Source organism: Chiloscyllium punctatum, chromosome 12 (assembly GCF_047496795.1).
Source record: "Chiloscyllium punctatum isolate Juve2018m chromosome 12, sChiPun1.3, whole genome shotgun sequence".
Classification (NCBI taxonomy): Eukaryota; Metazoa; Chordata; class Chondrichthyes; order Orectolobiformes; family Hemiscylliidae; genus Chiloscyllium; species Chiloscyllium punctatum.
The window spans coordinates 42471688-42492522 of NC_092750.1; the positions used below are offsets into that span (position 1 = coordinate 42471688).

Genomic DNA, 20835 nt, shown 5'->3' on the forward strand with positions numbered 1-20835 from the left:
CCTCTATAAGGTCGCCCCTCAGCCTCCAACGCTCCAGGGAAAACAGCCCCAGCCTGTTCAGCCTCTCCCTGGCAACATCCTTGTAAATTTTTCTCAGCCCATTCAAGTTTCACAACATCTTTCAGTGAACTGAGTTTTAATTAGAATTTGCTGGCCTCTTCTGTTCACTTTGTCTTTTGTGTTAGAGTTCCTCTCGTCCATTTTTCAATTGTGTGTGCTTTGTGTGGCTGAGGATGGGATCAGGCTCAGCTATGATGTCTGTTGATACTTGGCTCATTTGTGAGAACTATTTAGCATAAGATACCAGAAAACTGCCTTTGACAGAGACTGAAATCATAAACTCTGAGTAGTTGGTGTGGGGGGGGGGGGAGAAGGGCATATAAATCCGACCAAATTAAAGAAATCTTGGTCGAATGGTGCTAAAAGATATAAAATGAAGTGCAACCTAATGTACACTTTGGGTACAGGGATTAAAATGTGAGCTTGCTGGTACTTGTTTACATGCTGCACCCTGTACTATTAACAGTTCATTGCTTGCACATAAATAAAGCTTTCTTTTTGGTTCAGACATTTTATGGCCCACTTTTGAGCAGGTTGGACTCAAGCAGGCCTTCTGGCCTAGATGTAGGGCCATTGCCACAGCATCATAAAGAGTCTTTTTTTAATCTCTGTAGACTGAATTCAATCATAGCATTAATGTTGTGCTGAACATCTATCTTCTCTCTAATGTACATGAGGTCAAAAACACTGGAAAAAGTTAGATGAGACCGCATCCCTTGAGAGAGAGAATATTTGGCATTTCAGGTTGATGATCTTTTTGTTGGAACTCAACAACCTGAAATTTTAACCCTTTCTTCACAGATGCTGCTTCATCTACCAGACATTTCTAGCATTTTGCTTGAATTCTCGCAGCCCTGTGTTTTGCTCATGAAATGTTGAGATGCCCCTTCCCCCTACTTTATCTTAGTATAGTGTATGATTGTATCTTTTGTAGTTTTGTGTATGGTATACACTTCCTGTAAATGTTGCAAATGTTTCCTTTCTTTCAGTTTAGCAGTTTAAAGGATAAGTGATGTTGACCTTCCATTCCAAATGTCGGTGTCTTTTTTACACTTCCTACTGCTGATTCTTCCCATAATAAAAGCTACAGTCTCTGAATTCCCAACTGCTCCATTGAATTTGGCTTTAAGTTCCAAGGTGCTGAAACAGTATAAAGGAGAACTGATTTGAAAAACCGATAGCCAGCAAATGTGTCTATTGCTCTCCGTGGGGAGCATTCCTCTGTCTTCTGTTGCCACCTCTTAAGATCTCTTCCAGTATTTCCCTACCCCAAAAACCTTGTCCCTAATAAATCCACATTTTGCTAATTCCATCTTGTTACTGTGCCCCAGAATAATATCTAATGCTATTGTGTCTCCAGTACCTCTCAATTCTGCCCCATCTTTCATACTCATTGATACAGTTTGTGGTTTTCTGTAATAGCATGTGTAATTTATACCACAAAACATTGGTTCTTGTTGAGTCCTCTGTTGAAGTTTATTTACAATAGCATGTCACAGACTTAGACTGCTTAGTTTCAAAGCTTGCTGCTGTTAGGTATTCTAATCAACAACCTATCCAGATATGTTCCTGCACATTTTTTGGAGTCGGTAGGACTTAAACCTGAGCCTTCTGGTCCAGAGGTAGGGATACTACTGTCCACTATATATAGCTGATCATGTAATGGAGAACATTTAGTATGCCCAGAGTTACTGAAGTATAGGCAGATACCTTTTATACCAGAATGTCACATACCTTTCTAAGAATGTTCTGAAAGAAAGTGTGCCTGCTCCAGAATTTATTCCATGGTACACGGTCAGTCATTTTCCCCCTCTTTAATACTTACACCTTTCTCTTTCCTGAAGCCATTTCCCCTCTCCTCTTTCTTCTTTCCTACATCCACTGCTAACATGTGATGTCTTCCCTTGGTTTGGAATCTTGCTTTATATCTTAATAATCAAGGTCATTAATTTGCAGTTTCCACTGTGTGTGTGTGTAAATATACAAAATGAAATATGCACCATGTTTTTAACGATTTTCCTTAATCGAATGCAATGCCATCGCTTCCTGTCTGAATTTAGTACATGTTTCCAGCACTTCATTTAAATCCATTTACACTTACCCTTTGCTCAGTCTTCTATAAGTGGTGAGTTATTCTATAACCACTTCATTTCTGTGGCTGTATTTGCTGTGATGAGTAAGCAAAAGTGCATCACTGAAATATTATTAGTTCTGAGTCAGGCTTGTATTTAGTTGAGGTTAAATATTCAGTATTGGCCGTGTTAATGTTTTAGATGTACGTGTCTCTGTGCATCGAGGAGAGTTTTTTTTGCCGATGGGGAGTTTAGATCGGTTTAAACTTGGCAAAACTGAAAATCTTTTGTGTACTGAAGTTGAAGTTCAGCCTTCAGCTTCCATCTTGGGATTTACTCTTAAATGATGGGTCGAATGGCCTCCTGTACTCTCAAAACATAGTGATTCTATAATACAGTACTTTCTCACAGGCATACGCAACACAGCGTTTTGGATTGATCTGATGTTGCATGTGTCCAAGATTTAATTGCGGTTTGTAATATTTGACCTGGATAATGCAGTCATGTGCTAGTGAGGTTATTTGTAGCAGCAATTTCTTAGAATTCTGGCTTACTGGCAGAGGGGCAGAAGAAGGTATTCACAGGAGAATCCACACAATTTCTGTCTTCAGTGCTTGTTGATTTTGCTATATGAATGTAAAATCACAAAAAATTGTTTTGAAATAATTTACTTTACTACAGTATTCACCTGACAATTGTTTAGTTATAAAACTGTTCTTAAAATGTCAACTGACATAAAAAGTGATGCTGTTGATCAATCAGTTACATAAGTGACTTTTCCCTCAAGGTAACTTGATTTTGGATGTTTGCAATTTAATTTTGGATGTTTTCCTTTCTGAAATTGAGGCATTTTGTAGCTTTAGTGTAAAAGGTCATTTTAATTTTGGTTATCTTTTACAGATATGCCAATATTTGGTCACTGTCCAGCACATGATGATTTTTATCTGGTGATGTGTAATCATTGTAATCAAGTTGTAAAGCCCCAGGCCTTTCAAGCACATTATGGTGAGTTCAAAATTTACTCAATGCATTTTAAATATATATAAATTCCAGTTTATTTTTCTTGGCAGTGTTTTCTCAATTCTTATATTTACAGACATTTCCTGTAATTTCTTTCCTTGTGCAAGATATCCCATATGATATTTTGCTCTGACATTGGGTACCCATTGTTCCATTGCAATCTCCTCTGTGTAGTTTACTTGCCCTTGAAAAATTACTACCATGAAGAGCAGAAAAGGTTGGGTGGTATGAAAAATTGCCTCTTCAGGAATGAATTACAGACGCAAGTTATGTTATTGACTTCAATAAAACTTTACTCTGACAGAATATCCTACACAGTAGTACTGCTGACCAGAAGGTGTGCTATTTTACCATAATTTTGTTAATTGTCAATGATGTGTAAGGAACACTAACATTTTCAGGTGTCTTTAATATAAGAAATGTTCACGTTTTAAAGAAAAAGAATTTTTAAAGCCATTTTAAAGTCAGCTTGAACTTTAAAGTCAAAAATTTATTTTTCTGTCAATTTAAGATCTCCTTCCATAATTTTGTAACATCGTACAAGTGTTGTGTAATCATCTGGACTTTACAGTTGTTTTGTTAAAGCTTGTCCATTAGGCACTACGTCTGTTGATTTGCGATACTTTCGATTAAAAATGTTAAAGGATGTGGACTACTTTCTCCATACCTATGATGGAGTCCAAGCCTGTTTTGTGTGGTGTTGCATGACACTTGTCTGATTGACAATTCTGAATCGATACAAAGAGCCAGTATATCAGAATGCAATTTGCAGCTCGACGGCCTGTGTTTGGCATCACTGGAGTCTTTGGAACTGAATTAGAAGCAGTTTTGAGAATGCCTTACATAGAAAACTTGTGATTGTTAACAATTTTGTCATAAAAGAGTTGAATGGTACTTTTATCAATATATTTATATTCTAGTTTAAGCTTAATGTTCAGTGGTGTCATCGTTTTGTAATAGGATGACCCCTGGAGTTTGGTTTAGATTTTGCTCATAAAGAAATTGTAGTTTAGCTTAGACTCTCAAAATATGCCATGTGTATTTCTTCTATGTTACTCTTGATTTGATTTTAAGCTTTTGTATATGTTGCACAGATTTATCTTTGCTGTTTAGAGAAGTTAAACTACTCAAGGTTAAATTGTCAGCCTAATCAAGATTGTTTGAATAATTCAAAGATTTGCCTTATAGGCACAAGATTCTTGTTTGGCACTTTGCTCAATGCAATTTGATTACAGTATATGGAGCAGGAGTTGGTCATTCAAACTTCAAGCCTGCTCTGTCATTCCCAAGTGTTATTATGCAAGTGGAGGCCATTTGCCCGATGAATAAAATAATGGATGATCTGATTATTCAATATTTCACACCCATGCCCGACAATCTTTCTTTTGCATACTTGACAAGAATTTATCCAATTCTGCCTTCAAAATATTCAAGGACTCCTCTTCCACTACCTGAATGTCGGGGAGCAGTAGCGTACTCACTAAGCAAGTGCTTCTTGATAGCAGTGTTGATGACTCCTACCATCATGTTACTGATGGTCAAGAGTAGACTGAAAGGCAGTACTGGCTGAATTAAGTTTGTCCTTTTTTGTTGCGTACAAGGCACAGCTATTTGGTAACTTTCCATACTGTCAGGTAAATACCAGTGTTGTAACTGTACTGGAACAGCTTGGCTAGGTGCATAGCTGATCATGTAGCACAGGGTGTTGGGCGGCACGGTGGCACAGTGGTTAGCACTGCTGCTTCACAGTGCCAGAGACCCGGGTTCAATTCCCGCCTCAGGCGACTCTCTGTGTGGAGTTTGTGCATTCTCCCCGTGTCTGCGTGGGTTTCTTTCGGGTGCTCCGGTTTCCTCCCACAATCCAAAAATGTGCAGGTCAGGTGAAGGGGTAAATGTGGGAGAATGGGTCTGGGTGGGTTATGCTTCGGCGGGTCGGTGTGGACTTGTTGGGCTGAAGGACCTGTTTCCACACTAAGTAATCTAATCTTCCTGCCACTGAGGATGGGAGTATTTGTGGAATCGTCTCCTCTGGTGAATTTTTTGGATTGTCCATTACCTTTCACGAGTGGGTATTTGATTTGATTGATTTATGGTCTTATGTATCTTATTGCAAAATACAGTGTAAAGTGTTTGAAAGTGTCAGTGCCATTTCAAAACACACAAAATAAACCAAAATGCAATATGAAGGCATAAAACGAAGTAGCAAAGTGTCCAACTTTACAGTCCTTACATGCTCCACCATGGGCCTGGTGGTCAGGCATGAGTCTCCGTCACCACACTGCTGGGGACTGAAGCAAAAGTCACCACTCTTTGGCGCCATTCCACCTCCATCTATGAGTCCTCACTGAGTCCTCACTGGACCTTGCTGACTTGTACGCCACCAATGCTGCAGGGAAACCACCCAAACTTGACCCTGGGCAGCATGGTGGCTCAGTGGTTAGCACTGTTGCCTCACAGTGCCAGGAACCTGAGTTCTATTCCAGCCTCGGGCAACAGTCTGTGTGGAGTTTGCACATTCTCCCTATATCTGCATGGATTTCCTCCCACAGTCCAAAGATGTGCAGGTCAGGTGAATTGGCCATACTAAATTGCCCATAGTGTTAGGTTAATGAATTTGGGTTGATTACTCTTTGGAGGATCGGTGTGGACTTGTTAGGCCAAAGGGCCTGTTTCTATGCTGTAGGGAATCTAATCTAAAAAACTCTTGTTATTGCCATACATCTTGCTACTTATTTTGACTCTGTTCTACGGTTAGTTTTTTTCCTCCCCATGTGACATCAATGAATGAAATTCACTCCATGCCCAGATCTTCAAGACATCAGTTGATATCTTGGGATACTGCAAGTGCAGACACCAAAACTGAGTTGGGAATGATGAAGACATGTCCCACCTTCTCAAATCGAAACCACCCAAACATTAAAATCTCTTAAATTCACTTGTGGGACCCAGGTGTTACTGGCTGGGTCAGCTTTTATTGCCCATCCTTGGTTTCCCTTTGAGAAGATGGTGGTGAGTTGCCATCTTCAACTGCTGCAGGCCATCTGCTGTATTTGTAACCACAGTAACTTCAGTCAGCAACCAAGTATTAAGCCTGTAAAAATGCTAAGCTTAAGCTCCATCTTCAGAAATGCAGAATGGCAGTTACAGTGAAAAAGCAGATGAATTGCAACATTTAGCTGAGAGACATGTTTTTACAGTGTGATGAAGTCTGTGTATGGAGCTCATCCACTACAATCGTCGTTCCTGCATTAAAAGTTGATGTAAATTAACTAATCGTTAACAAGGCACTAGTGGCTTGGGTACTTTGCTGAGCTCTTCAATATCCAAACTTTTTCAGACATTTAAACCAAAGCAGTTCTGGATTTTTAGAATCACACAAGACACCACAGCTTCCCATAAAGGAAATTTCTGTAATCCAGTATTTGGAGAAACTTGGTCAATATTGCTTTGACTGTTTAGAATGTCATGTTAACTGTGGATGGAATATTCATGCTGAGCAATTGAGTTTTGTAGGTGATACCAATTTTGGTAGTAGTACCAGAAAAGGCACCTGTAACTTGTTTGCATTGTTCTGCTCAAAGAGATATATCCAACTCATTCCATAATTGCCATAAGTAGATGGCAATCCTGTGCAATTGCTGAATTCAGTAAAAGTCGAGCTGGAAATTTCATGAGTCTTCAGGCCCATTCAGTCCCTGAATAATGCAGAGCAGCAGTTTGCAGAACCTCAGTGGAGAGAAAAGCTGATCCCTAGTGTTAAGGGTCTAAATTTTTCAGTCGGGCTAGAAATCTTTCGGCTTTTGAGTTTGAACTGGGTTTGAGAGATGGCACACTGTGCTACAATGCAGGGAGCATTATTGTTTTTGTAGATGAGTGAATAAATTGAAAGTCTTCCCATCTTTATTTATGTTGTGATTTTAAACATTATATGCAGTTACACTGAACTATTTTATGAAGCATAATTTGTAAGATTTTCTGCTGGAATCACACAAACATTTAAATTTTATAATAGTAATAACAATTATGAATTGAGAACTGTTCAGGATTACTAGCTGTGTTGAAGAAATCTCCCTTGTCAAGGTTTGATTTTCACTTAAGAAATGGAATAAGAACAGACCCTGTGGGACCCATTTAAAAATGTTTGTGGCTGATTATCTGTCTCAACTAGTTTGTCACCTTCGCCTTTGATCCCTTAGTGCCAAAGGTCTGTCTGTCACAGCCTTTATTGTATTGATAAACTGATCTGAAAAATGTGTTGCTGGAAAAGCGCAGCAGGTCAGGCAGCATCCAAGGAGCAGGAGAATCGACGTTTCGGACATATGCTCTGATTATTCAGCTCTGATCTCCAGCACCTGCAGTTTTCACTTTCTCCTAGTTGATAAACTGATCCTCTGGCATAGAAAATTTTAAAAGTTCTGAATCATGAGTGAAAAAAATCTCATCGTCTCAAAGCTAACTGAGTCTTTCTGCTGATATTTGAATAGAATATGAAGTAATCCTTCAAAGATAGTTCCAAGTCTGTGCACTGGGTCCATGGGAGAGTCGTCTTGGGTCTTGATTCATGGAAGCTGTGGGGAAATATGGCATGGGCACTCCTAAAGCTAAAGCTGGATCTGGGAGTCTCGAGGCATAGTGGCATGAAGGGTCTGGTGTGGTGCAATGGATGCTGAAGCCATGCAGTAATTGTATTGAAATGGAAAGAGGAGAGAATCTGGCTGAGATGCTCCAAACTGCTTTGGGTAATCTACATCACAATCACTAGCAGTCATTTTAATTCCTTGCCTGAAGATGGTGTAAAGTAGCTGAATACTATAGTGCTAACTATATAATTAATCTACCAGCTGTTCTTATTTGAGCATTTTTGCAGTCAGTTAAGTGGCAATGTAATTCACATCTGAAAATACAATAGATACAAATAGTTAACTGACTTAATGGATAATTTTAGTTTTGAGAAACTTTAAAACCCTCTATTTTAAAAATGGAACTTCTTACAATAGCATTTTTTATTTCTACCACAATATTTACTTCTCATTCCATGTTTTCAGAAATAAACTGAGAACTTCATTCAAGGACATGCAATACTGAATATTGACAAAATTTGACTCTACTGAGGAAACAAAGTTCCATATAATGGACAAATAATTACAATATGTCTTGAAATTGTTAATCTTTAAAAACAAAAACCCAATATAAAGAATTAAAACATTTTTCTTCCATTTCAAAATGATTTAAAGAGAATCATTTCACAGGTACTTGTTATGCTCACTAGAACTTCTTAGGTGTTCGAGGCACCATATATTCAGGCTGCAACATCTGTCTCCAACTAAACAAATCACATGGGCAAAGTCTAAACAATTTTTGAGGGAGCTGCAAACCTTCATAAGGAAATGTAACAAAGATATAAAGTACAAAAATTGTGCAGCAATGCTACTGTGAAATATGTACTTTTTGAATTAATTTAGGAGAAAATTTTTAATGACCTGAGGGGACGTAACTTTTGAAGTTATCCTTTTATTTGATTGGTTGACAAAGATCTGCTGAGCTCTGGTTTAGTGGTGCTGAAAGAGCACAGCAGTTCAGGCAGCATCCAACGAGCAGCGAAATCGACGTTTCGGGCAAAAGCCCTTCATCAGGGCTCCTCAAACATTCCAGAACCATAACCAGCGCTCCTCAGACATTAAACAGAAAAGATCCGCTGAGCGCCAACTCTCAGATTCCTCCTCCTACCTCCCCCTGGAGCATGACTACACCACTGAGCATTAAGCCATTGTCTCCAACACCATGTCTGATCTCATTTCCTCCGGATACCTCCCCACCACCACTTCCAATCTCCTAGTCTCCCAACACCAGACAGCCCGTTTCTACCTACTCCCCAAAATCCACAAGAAGGACTGTCCTGGCAGGCCCATTGTGTCAGCATGCTCCTGCCCCACTGAACTTATTTCCTCCTACATTGACTCCATCCTCACTCCTCTGATTCACTCCCTCCCTACCTACATCCGGGATTCCTCTGATGCCTTGCGACACATTGACAGCTTTCAATTCACAGGCCCTAACCACCTTCTATTCACCATGGATGTGCAATCTCTTTACACCTCCATCCCACACCAAGACGGCTTGAAAGCTCTTCGCTTCTTTCTCAAAAAGAGACCCGAACAATCTCCATCCACCACCACTCTCCTCCGCCTGGTTGAACTTGTTCTCTCTCTCTCCACAACTTTTCCTTCAACTCATCCCATGTTCTCCAAATCTAAGGTGTAGCAATGGGTACCCGCATGGGTCCTAGCTATGCCTGCCTTTTCGTGGGGTATGTGGAACATTTCTTGTTCCAGGCCTACCCGGGTCCTATCCCACAACTGCTTTATCGGTACATCGATGACTATTTTGACTTCATCTCTCGTCCTGACCTGGAAAAATTCATAAACTTCACTTCCAGTTTCCTTCCCTCCATCACCTTCACCTGGTCCATCTCTGACACTTGCCTTCCTTTCCTTGACCCTTTCTGTCTCCACTTCCGGCAATAGTCTATCCACTAATATCCATTACAAGCCCACTGACTCCCACAGCTATCTAGACTACAGCTCTTCTCACCCTACGTCCTGTAAGGACTCTATCTCTTTCTCTCAGCTCCTTTACCACATTTGTTCCAATGAGGCCATTTTCCAAAGTGGTGCTCTTGATATGTGCTCCTTCTCCAACCGTGGCTTCCCACCTACAGTTGTTGACAGGGCTCTCGATAGCGTGCATTCCATCTCCCGCACCATGATCCTCACCCCCTCCCTCCCCTCCCAGAACAAGGATAGGGTCCTTCTTGTTCTCACCTTTCACCCCACCAACTTTCACATACAAAGAATAATCCTCTGCCATTTTCGCCCACTCCAACACGACGCCACCACTAAACACATCTTCCCTTCCCTTCCCTCCCCCTGTCTGCATTCCGCAGAGATCATTCCCTCTGGGAAAACCTAGTCCACTCCTCCATCACACCTAACCCCTCTCCCATCACACACGGCACCTTCCCATGCAATCGCAGAAGGCGCAACACCTGCTCCTTTACCTCTTCCATGCTCACCATCCAAGGCCCCAGACACTCATTTCAGATTAAGCAGCGTTTCACTTGTACTTCTTTCAATTTGGTCTATTGCATTCGTTGCTCCCAATGTGGTCTCCTCTATATCGGAGAGACAAAACGCTGACTGGCTGATCGCTTTGCTGAGCACCTTCGGTCTGCACGCAATCAGGTCCTGGACCTTCCTGTGGCTTGCCACTCCAACACACAATTCTGCTCCCATACCCACATGTCTGTCCTTGGCCTGCTGCAATGTTCCAGTGAAGCTCAAACGCAAACTGGAGGAACAGCATCTCATCTTCCGATTAGGCACTTTACAGCCTGCCGGTCTCAACATTGAATTCAACAACTTCAGATAATTTTATTTCATTTATTTTATTTTTTAATGTATTTTTTTCACTGTTCTGTACCTCTTATTTCTTGATTATCTCTTTCTCTCGCTCCCCACTCTCATCACTTTTTTCTCTCCTCTCTCCCCTTTGCTACCCTTCTCCCCTGTTTTCCATTTTGCCTCTGCTTCACCCCTTCTTCCCACCCCCCACATATTTTGTCTCACAGCACTGGCTTCAACCTTGATCATTCACAGCTCCTAATCTCCCTATAATCTATGCACTGTCATTATTATCTTTTTATTGCTACCTTTGCTTCTGGAGCAGTGAATCACCTTCTCTCAGCTTTGTATAAATACCTCCCTATTTTCCCCTTTTTTTAAGCTTTGACAAAGGGTCAGTTAGACTCTAAATGTCAGCTCTTTTCTCTCCTTACAGATACTGCCAGACCCACGGTCAGAAATATGTTGCTAAATTTTGAAAGTTACCAATAAGTTCGACCCCTGAAAACGAGCAAAATTGTTAACATGATTGGACCAGCAACACACGTACTTTGGTTACAACAGCAAGACTGGGACTAGGAATTCTACAGCAAATAACCACCTAATGAATATTAAAAGGTGTTATTCATCTACAAGTTAGAAATCAGAAGTATGATGGAATACTTTCCTTGTCTTGATTAGTGCAGCTCCAAAATCAGTGCAGAGATTCTAGAAATGTGTCTCATTGTTACCTTCTCAAGGAGCTGGGCAGTAAATACTAGTTTAATTGATGAATTTATTACATGAATTATTTTCTTTAAAAAAAAACCCAAATGTCTACTTTCTTTATTCTTTTGTGAGGTGTTGTGCACGTACTATGCGTTAGCCAGGCAAAGGTATGTAAATAAAAGTAATTTTAAATTAGACAAGTTAACATAAAACAAAGCATCCACAAGAACATGCGTGAGTCAGCACTTTGATAAATAATGAGAACATGAGTAAAGTATAATACTGTGCTGTATTATGTCTAGTTCTGTTACTAGACTAGTAATGTAGAATTCTAGACGAATAACCAAAGACACAAGTTCAGATTTCTCACAGTAAATAGGAAACTTTTAATTAAATGTAAAATGAAAAGCTACCATCATGACACTAACAGGTTATTGTACAAAGTTTTGAGAAAGGGTCACTCAACCTGAAACATTAACTCTGATTTCTCTCCATAGATACTGTCAAACCTGCTCAGCTTTTCCAGCAATTTCTGTTTTTGTTTCTGATTTTGGCACCCACATTTAATTTGATTTTTATTGTGAAAAGTTCATCTGTGTCTAATGTTCTATTTGGGATGCAATTTTGCCTGGCCTGTATTTGGCTCCAGACTGAGAGCATTGCTGTTGATCCTTAACAGACTTCTGGAATTGTCAAGCAAGCCATTCCGTTTTATTTTAAAAGGTGGCTTACTACCTCGAGGACAATCATGTCTGGTTTTACTAGTGATGCACCATATACTGGAGAAAAGTAATTTTAAAAAGAAAAGGGCAATTAGTGGACAGTAAGAGGGTACCAGTATTAGGGAATCATCTAATGTGCTCATTTGTTTTTTAGAAAGTAATACTGACATTACAGATCTATTTGTCATCCAACTGAGAACTGTTTGCGCAATAAAAACTTAATTTACACTCTATGTATTTCAAAATTGCAGATTCTGCTTAACCAATCTTTAACACTTTGGGAATGTTACATTCTAGCTGCCCTGTGATCAGCCCTAAAACATATTATACAACTTACAATACAAAATGGTTTTGAGAGTTCCATTTGAAAATGAGTAAAACTCTTGGTGTGGGGCTCCAGAAATCTGGGAATGAATGAGGAATTAGTTGAAGGATACCAAGTGCTGAGTACTTGCAGTGGTGAAGTGGTGCAGAGCATGCTTGAGCCACTTCTTTAAAACAAAACTTTAGTCCTAGGCCACCTCTATCACCAAATCCTAGCCACTCGACACCTCAAGGAAGAATGCCTCATCTTCTGCCTTGGGACCCTCAACTACACCGATTTTCACCAGTTTCCTCCGCCCCTCACCCCAGGTCTAACTTCCTATTCAGCACTGTCCTGTCCGTCCATCTTCCTTCCCACCTGTCCACTCCACCCTCCGGTCCAATCTATCACCTTCATCTACTTATCGCATTCCCATTTACCTCTTTCACCACCCCTCCCTTAGCCCCACCCTCCCCCAGACCCACACCCCTCCGATTTATCTCTCAGCTTCCCCTTATTCCTGATAAAGGGCTTATGCCCAAAATGTTGATTCTCCTGCTCCTTGGTTGCTGCCTCAGCTGTGCTTTTACAGCGCCCCACTCTTCAACTCTGATCTCCAGCATGTGCAGTCCTCACTTCTCCCATTTTTAATCAGGCTGTTCAGATGTGTTTTGCTGCATTTCCGGAGCCGGTGGGTCTTGAACCTGGGCCTTGCCCAATGGTGGTATCCAGGTTGATTTTAGGAATAACCCCACCAGGTGTTGTCTAACCTGTTTATTCAAGATTGGCTACAACTTTTTCTAACTCTCATAACTGACCTAGCTGCAGAAGTTTGATGTGACTTAGTCAATTTTGCATCTTATACCAAATAGGGTGGATTGGGATACATCTCGAATCACAGGAGGCAATTACAAGAAATTCTTCAGAATGAGTAATCGAGATAGTGGAGGTAACCCCCCCCCTCCCCGAATCAAGTAATTTGATGCTACAATGTGTGGTGGTGTGGAGTGAGTTATTAGACTCTCTTACTGAATTAAGCAAGATGGGCTAAGTGGCTTTTTCATTTGCAATTATCTTATTATCATGGCAGGGAATAAAATGGTGCAAAGTAATTTTTTTTTAAAAGGGCCGTGTCTCAATGTATTTTGAGAATTTAAGTATCAGTATTATAGGAAAAGGAAACCAACCTTAAGTTTGGTACAAAGTAGGCTGAATAACCTCTGCTCAAATTCAAAATGAATAAAAATTCCAATATAGCAAAACAGAAAACTGCAGTAATATTAGTGTAAAAATTTTAAAAATGTCTAATAATCCAGATCTAAACCTTCAGGAAATCCTTGCTTCCTTTGATTAAAGTTTCAGCATCCTGCACTTCTCCTTGGGTAGTGCCTCACCATCAGAGATTAATTGCTTTCAATTCAGTTCAGTGGGTTCGAAGATGGCTGGTAAGGCCAATGTGTGAGCTGCAGATTCTGCCACATGTGTGTTTTAGTTCTTGAAAGGTATGGCAGAAAAGGCAGTTGAAATTTTGTGTTCCCGAATGCTTTGACTTTGTCTCTGTATTCTCGCAACCAAGTCCTGTGTGTTTCGTGCCTTCCTGAATAAACCCACTATTTTGGTCAGTCACGAGCCAGGAATTCCAGTGAGTCACTGATGATTGATCTCTTCAGGGATTCTGAGGACATTGCCAGTGTATTTCCACTATCTTCTGAGAGTCTCCTGAATTCTGAGTCGTATGGTTCCTTTGATTCCTTCACTTCAATAAAGATGTTGCATCTTTAGCCATCTAAGCCTCCAAAAGTTCGAGAATTCATTCCGTTAGTTCTTCTTTTCAATCACTACATAAAAGCCACCTTTTTTGACCCAGCTTTTAGATTAGATTCCCTTCCAGCCCAACAAGTCCACACTGACCCTCCGAAGACCAACCCACCCAGACCCATTCCCCTACATTCACCCTTGAGTAATGCACCTAACACTATGACCAATTTAGCATGGGCAGTTCACCTAACCTGCACATCTTTGGCTTTTAGTCAGTCCTGCTGATAAAATGGCCTTAGCCTTAGCCTTCGCATTGATTATTTTTGTCAGGTTCCGTTTTCATAAAGCACTGAGGAATTTTTGTACTTTACAGTTGCTCTGCTGTTAATGTAATCCTGGAATTAGCTAAACTGAATTAATGTTGATTATTTACCAAGGGCATGTTAATCAAGTCTGTTATAATGCATTTAATTTGCATTATTGTGGGGTGTATAATAGCTTTTATTCCTGGCATCAGTTTTATCTTTTGTTAATTAATAGTATTTGACTGTGGTGAATAAAAGAATGATGTTGTTAGAACAATGATCAGGCAGCATCTATGGAGAGAATAAGGCAAACTAATTTTTTTTTGATTGGCCATTCCATTATATGCCTTTTCTTTTTAACAAAAAAGGGTGGCTGTCTGATTCATCCCATACTTTCAATCTTTTATCCAGAAATCTTGCCATCTTAATTGGAATATTTTCTTTCCTGTTCCAGTTGAATCTCTATTATCCGAACAAGATGGGCGGGCACTATTATAATCGATTATTCGTTTAATTGATTAAGTGCCTTTCTTCTGGTGCTTGAGTTTTTAAAGTCTGCTCCCGTTCAGGAAACTGCAGCAATTTTACAGTGTGTGAGCCCTCAGCCAACACTGCCCTGGCTAAACACCCCCCCCCCCCCCCCCCCCGCACCACCGGCTCCAACCCCACCCCGCAACCTTGTCCAACAATGCCCCCTGCCCATCAACACAGCCCTCAGCTCCTGCATGCCTCCAACACCCCCCCCTCAACCTCCAAACCTGGTCCACTCTTTTCTCTTCCCCGCCCCCCCCTCTCTGGGGCAGCCGGACTGTACATCAACAAAACGACTGTTGATGTAGCTCCCTTTTTGTGGAGTAAGTCTCCAAACAGTGTGTGCGCGCATATACAATACACCTACATCTACACCTACACACACACATACATATAATACACATGCACATACCCCCTGTGTTGGAGAGATTATCTGGGGAAGTGGGATTTAGGGTACACCCCTTTGTAGAACTCCAGGGAAAGTGTGGGGAGACAGGGTGGGAGATCTGTCATTTAGAGACAGTGCCTATTTAATCACTGTAAACAAAAGATGCGATCTCTGTTGGAAACACGTCTTTGATGCAATGTTTCGGTCGGGGCCTCGCGATCTCCTTCGGATAATCCGATTTTCGGATAATTGGTATTTGAATAATCAAGGTTCCCATGTACATGGCTTTTTTTGTATCTTGCATGGCACTGAAAGCAGCGATAACTTTGTCTGGTGCAGAAATGAGGAAGAACATTAGTGACAGTCGTCTGGCAACTCTCAAAATATCTTATTGCTAAGAAAAGATAATGCCAGCAGCTTGAAGCTAGATGCTGAATCTTTTAACAGTTTATCAAGTTATGTCAGTGTAAATAGTTTCCTCTCCAGTGTTATGGACTAAGCCAGAACACTCAACATTCTTAAGCAGGCAGCCACAGACCATAACTTTGCAATTTGTTTCGGTAAGTGTACAGTGAAAGTTACCCAGAGTAAGTTAGCTAGGTTGACCACTAGATTTTAAAACAGACAAAAATTTATTCACAAAATTACATAATGAAACACAAAGAACAGAATAAAGAACCCCCTACAGAACTCTGCCTATCCAAACTAGACTTAATCATGCCGTTCCGAATATACATAACAGTCCCAATAAGCAAACTCCCTTTAAATCTAGTATAAATGGAACAGATGCTTACAGGTTGAAGTTGAAGGCCAGAAAGGGAGAGAGTGAGTTTCCACATAGCTCCCCACTGAACTTCCAACAAGTTCAAGACTGAACGAACACTGCTGAGCTCAGCTAGAGAGCTGACCATTCCCCTTTCATTATACAGGTCACTTTTATAGCATGCCCACTTTGGCCTGAAGTCTCATCTGTTTACATATAAACAGGAGGCGCCTCAAAATTCTTTTCACCTCTGTATCCAGCCAGACTGATCAGAGGTTTATTGCCCCTCTGAAAAAAATCAAGAACAGAGTCTCCTTGAGCCAAGGAATAGCTTTTGGCAAAAAAAAGAGGCTAGCTTTGTGACACCAGGTACCTATGGTATGACTGTAGAAGAGAATGCTGGATGCCTCTGAATTGTATTTATCTTCCAGACCTTTTTGGATTTTGAGCATATTACTGTTAATAAGTCATTAGATAATCCTAAATGTGATGTCTGTTAGTTCATAGGTAACTAATGTGAGGCCTGCACACCAGCTCAGATATCAAAGTGGAAGCAAATTGTAAATGTGAATTAATAAAAGGCTATAATCAGTTCTTGCCCTTTAATGCTGGGCCATAAGCTGTAGTTGAAGTTTCTTGTGCAGTTTTCGATGAAAGGAGTTTGGCAAAATGCCCAGATTTACATGAAGTTGGTGTCACTGCATAAAGCTGAAGTGGCCGTGTTCTCTAATCTGTTAGAGACTAATCTGCAGTTGAATGTTGTTGAAGTTTCCCTTAGCAGCCTAAGTACTGTAAGTGAATCAAAGTAGATAATCTCCAAATGAAGGATTAACTGCTGCAATACATACAAGTCACTTTGAAATGTTATTCGAGTACTATTGGCAAAAGCGGATAGAGCAAAGCTCGGAGCAAAGCACCTGTGCCAGAGTGTTGAGGGTTGCACTGATAATAAAACTCTCACTGTCCGTGTTGAAAACTACAAGCAGTCTCTGATCAAGCAAACAGCTGCAGTCATTCAAGTGAAATTTTAATGTGAGATTTTAGATGTTTGATCCCTTTAAGAGCCCTTGTAAGACTGTGTGGTTTCATGACTCAGGAAATACTATGAACACACAAGGCAGTTGGCTTAAAAGTTGTTCACTTCCTTTCTAATGTGAGCTGTCCAGTTACTATTGGTTTGTTTTTGTTTCTTTGATCGTTGCTTTTCAATATCAATATGTAAATTTGAACAAAGACAACTTGCTGTGTGCTTTAAAAAAAACAAATTGTCATGTTTCATCTTCAAGTGTTGTATCAATGTGCGTTGCTGAAACAGTCATGGCCTTTACACAATCAAGGAGTGTAAGACAAGTCTTTGTGACCACATTTGCTTTTTACTTGTGCCCATCTTCAGATTGCAGTTCTATAGTTGTGTATTTGTGGTGTAATTAGTGCTTTCTTACTAATGACAAATTTAATATCTTGGAATAAAACCATTATGGGAAATTTTGGAGGGCTTTGCCCTTTCGCTGCAACACTTGTCATTCAGAACTGTGCAATGTTATAATGGATTGTACTGAGCAAGTATCGTCTGTTAATAGTTCTCTTGCCTCTGAGTGAAAAGTTCATGTATTCTAGTCTTTTTTGGAGTTCATATTGTGCTAATACTCATGTTGTGCATTGTCTGAGATGTGTTAATCTTTTTATCTACTTTTTCCAGTGCTGCAGATAGGTATTGCACCTAAGGTTGTTGCAAAGAAGAACAGGGAGCTGTTCTGTTAACTTGCCCAATATTAATTTCTCAGACAATATCACCTTATCTAGCCACTTCGTGTGGTTGTAGGATCTTGTGTATATTTGTGCTGGAGATTCAGTGTGCGGTGTTGATAGAATTATAAAACCAGGTTTTTACTATGCTAATAGTTAAATGCAGCATGTGTCTCTCTGGTTAAAAGAGGATGAACCGACTGTTAAGGTAAATTAGTTTGTCAGGATATCTTTTAAGACCTATTTTGTTGTACAACTTGTGTTTACATCTGCATTTTGAAGCCAGCACTCTCCTTAACATTCAAAAGTTTGGAATCCGGATTTTATAATCATCGGGAATATGAATATCTAATGATCTTCATTTTTAGTAATGATTTTAACTTTTGGTACTGTTGAGTTTAGTTTGTTAAACATTTGAATGGCTGGGAGTTCACTGCCTCCAGCAAGTCGAAAACAAGCTATAAGAGTTGCTTGTCTCTAATGTTGGTGGGTCAGAACCTCCCATTTGTGCAAGATTTCTCATGCTTGCTCATGTGCTTCTTGTGGTGTTTCTTATGCCAAGGTACTTGTGCGTATCTCATTTTAAGGAGGTCTGTTATTGACCCTCCTTGCCAGTTTATGGCCAGTGTCTAAATGCGTTGAGTTTAATACAGTAGAAGTAGCTATTTAACTCTTTCCATGCTTTCTCCCCCTTCCCAGAAAGCTAGCTTTAAAGTATGACAAAAGATAGCGTGTGTTAGGTTACCTTTCCTAGTGTGAACGAATATACAACTTAACAGGCCACTAATCCTTAAACCTATTCCACAGTTCAATAAAATCATTGCTGACCTGGTTACTTCATATTCCTATCTACCACTGAACCTTTTCACCCCTTTAGCAACAATTTACCTACTGCTTTAAAAATATTCAAAGACTCTGCTTTGACACTTCTTCACCAAAAGAGAAACTCCTGCATTTTTTTTTTGGGAGGGGGGAGGGGGGAGGTGGGTGGGCAGGAAGAAAAGAAGAAACTTCATCTTTCTTAAATTAGCTTTGTCCTTCATTTGTAAACTGTGACCATTAACTTTTGATTCTTCTCGAAGAGGAGATATTCTTTCCACATCCAACTAGTCAAAGTCCCTTAGGATCTTGCTTCAATTTAGTTACCTCTTACTTTTAAGCTCTTTGAAGATGCAATCCTAACCGTTCTAACCGTACCTCATAAGAACTACCTGTCAATAGAAATGTGGAAAGTAGGAGCAGGCCTAGATCATTCAGCCTATCACAGCCCTTCTCTGCTATTCAATGTGATCATGGCTCACCTCTATTTCAACATTAGATCCTCTCTCTTCCCATGTTCTGTGAATTGGTTTCCACATCCTTCTGTGGTAGGGAATTCCACAGGATCACCACTATTTTAGGAGGGAGGGAGGAAGGACCTATGGACTAGTCAGCCTGAGTCCCAACGATTTCCTTCGTATTTCTTCTTGGATGGTTGTCCTTTTACTAAGTGTCTCTCTTCCTTGCATTTTCTGATTTATGGCTGTTTCAGGATGTTGCCTGTTATTTTCAATATTTAAGACTGAAGCAACATACCTGTTGTCATCTGTCAATTTTCTATTATTAATTCCTCAGTCTCTGTGTAGGACTGATATTCACTTTAACTTTTTTTTGTGCTTTAAAAATAATGAAGTTTTTTTTATATTTTAAGCTAGCTTTGTCTTATTCTCTAATGTTTGTCTTGTTCAATTTTATTAGTTACTTTTCACTGCTTTTACATAGTCTAGCTTTCTGATGTGGTGCCCATCTTTGCATTGTTATCCATTTTTACTTTTTATAATTAACTATGGGTGGTAGGTCATCTCTTAGAACTTTTCTTCTCGTTAGAATGTATCTGTTCTATATATTCTGAAACATTCCCTTAAATACCTGTCAGTACATCTCTACAGACCAATCCCTTCACAATTTGCCAGTTGCCCTTAGCTCTGCATTTGTTGCTTCCTATGAAAGTGTAAAATACTAGTCTTGAGGTATTCTCCTCTCTCCGGAAAGGAGTATGCAGTTCCATCATATTAAGTTTGCAGTTTCGACACCTTTTTACAGATGTCATTCATTAATCCATATCACGTCCAGTACAACCTGCTGTCCGGAGAATGCTGTTTTACAAAATGATCCTGAAAGCATTTTACGAATTCCTCATCTAGGTTCCCTTTACTCATTAATTTTTCCAGTGTACATGTAGATTTTAAAAATGTCACGATTATAGCCTTGCCTTTCTGACAAGCCCCCCTTATCTCTTTTTCTGAGTACTTGTTCCCATGTGATTACTGTTTAGGGGGTCTATGTATCACACTAACTTCCAGATTTATTACTACTGCTCCAACAGGTAATTAGGAAAGTGAATAGGAGGTAATAATTTATTGAGGTGAAAAGAATGCAAAAATAGAGAAGTTATGCTTATACTATGCAGGAGTATTGTCTGAGTTAGTGTTCATTGTTGAAGGAAGGACTGGAAGCAGTTCACAGAAAATTTGCTATACTAATACTGGAAATGGGCAGATTGTCTTCTGGACAAAGATTGAACAGGTGGCTTGTATTCACTTTAGAAGACTCAAAGTCAACATTAAAAAAAGTCATGAGAGACCTTGACAAGAATGTTTCCTCATGCGAGAATCTAGAATAAAGGTCTACCAATTTAAGACAGATAAGGATATTCTGAGGGTAATGAGGTATTTGAAACTCCACTTCCACTAATTTATATGGAATAAAGTTTTTGCATATTTTTAAGGCAGTGGTAGATAGTTTCTTTATGAGCAAGGGGATGACAGGTTCTCCATTAGGTGAGAACGTGGAGCAATCAAATCAACATTGATCTTACTGAGTACTGAGGATTCTTGAGGGATTGTGAGGGTATTTCTCTTAATTTGAAATGTACCCAGGCTTCAAAAGTTCATATTTCCTAAACTTGGGTGATCCCTCTCTAATATGCTATGCCATCATTAATTAACAGAGACACCCCTCCATCTTTTCCTAGTTTTCTATCCTTCCTAAATGTCATACCTTTCAATATTCAGGTCCC

The 20835-nt window shown here is 39.9% G+C and overlaps 1 protein-coding gene across 2 annotated transcripts in view; it reads left to right on the plus strand.

Annotated features, from left to right (window-relative positions):
- atxn7 (ataxin 7) overlaps positions 1 to 20835 on the plus strand; it is a 142974-nt gene that overhangs the window by 83729 nt on the left and 38410 nt on the right. For both annotated transcript variants that reach the window (XM_072582469.1, XM_072582470.1), the window contains exon 3: positions 3033 to 3137. In XM_072582469.1, the coding sequence (XP_072438570.1) occupies positions 3033 to 3137 (105 nt within the window). The remainder of the gene's footprint in view (positions 1 to 3032; positions 3138 to 20835) is intronic.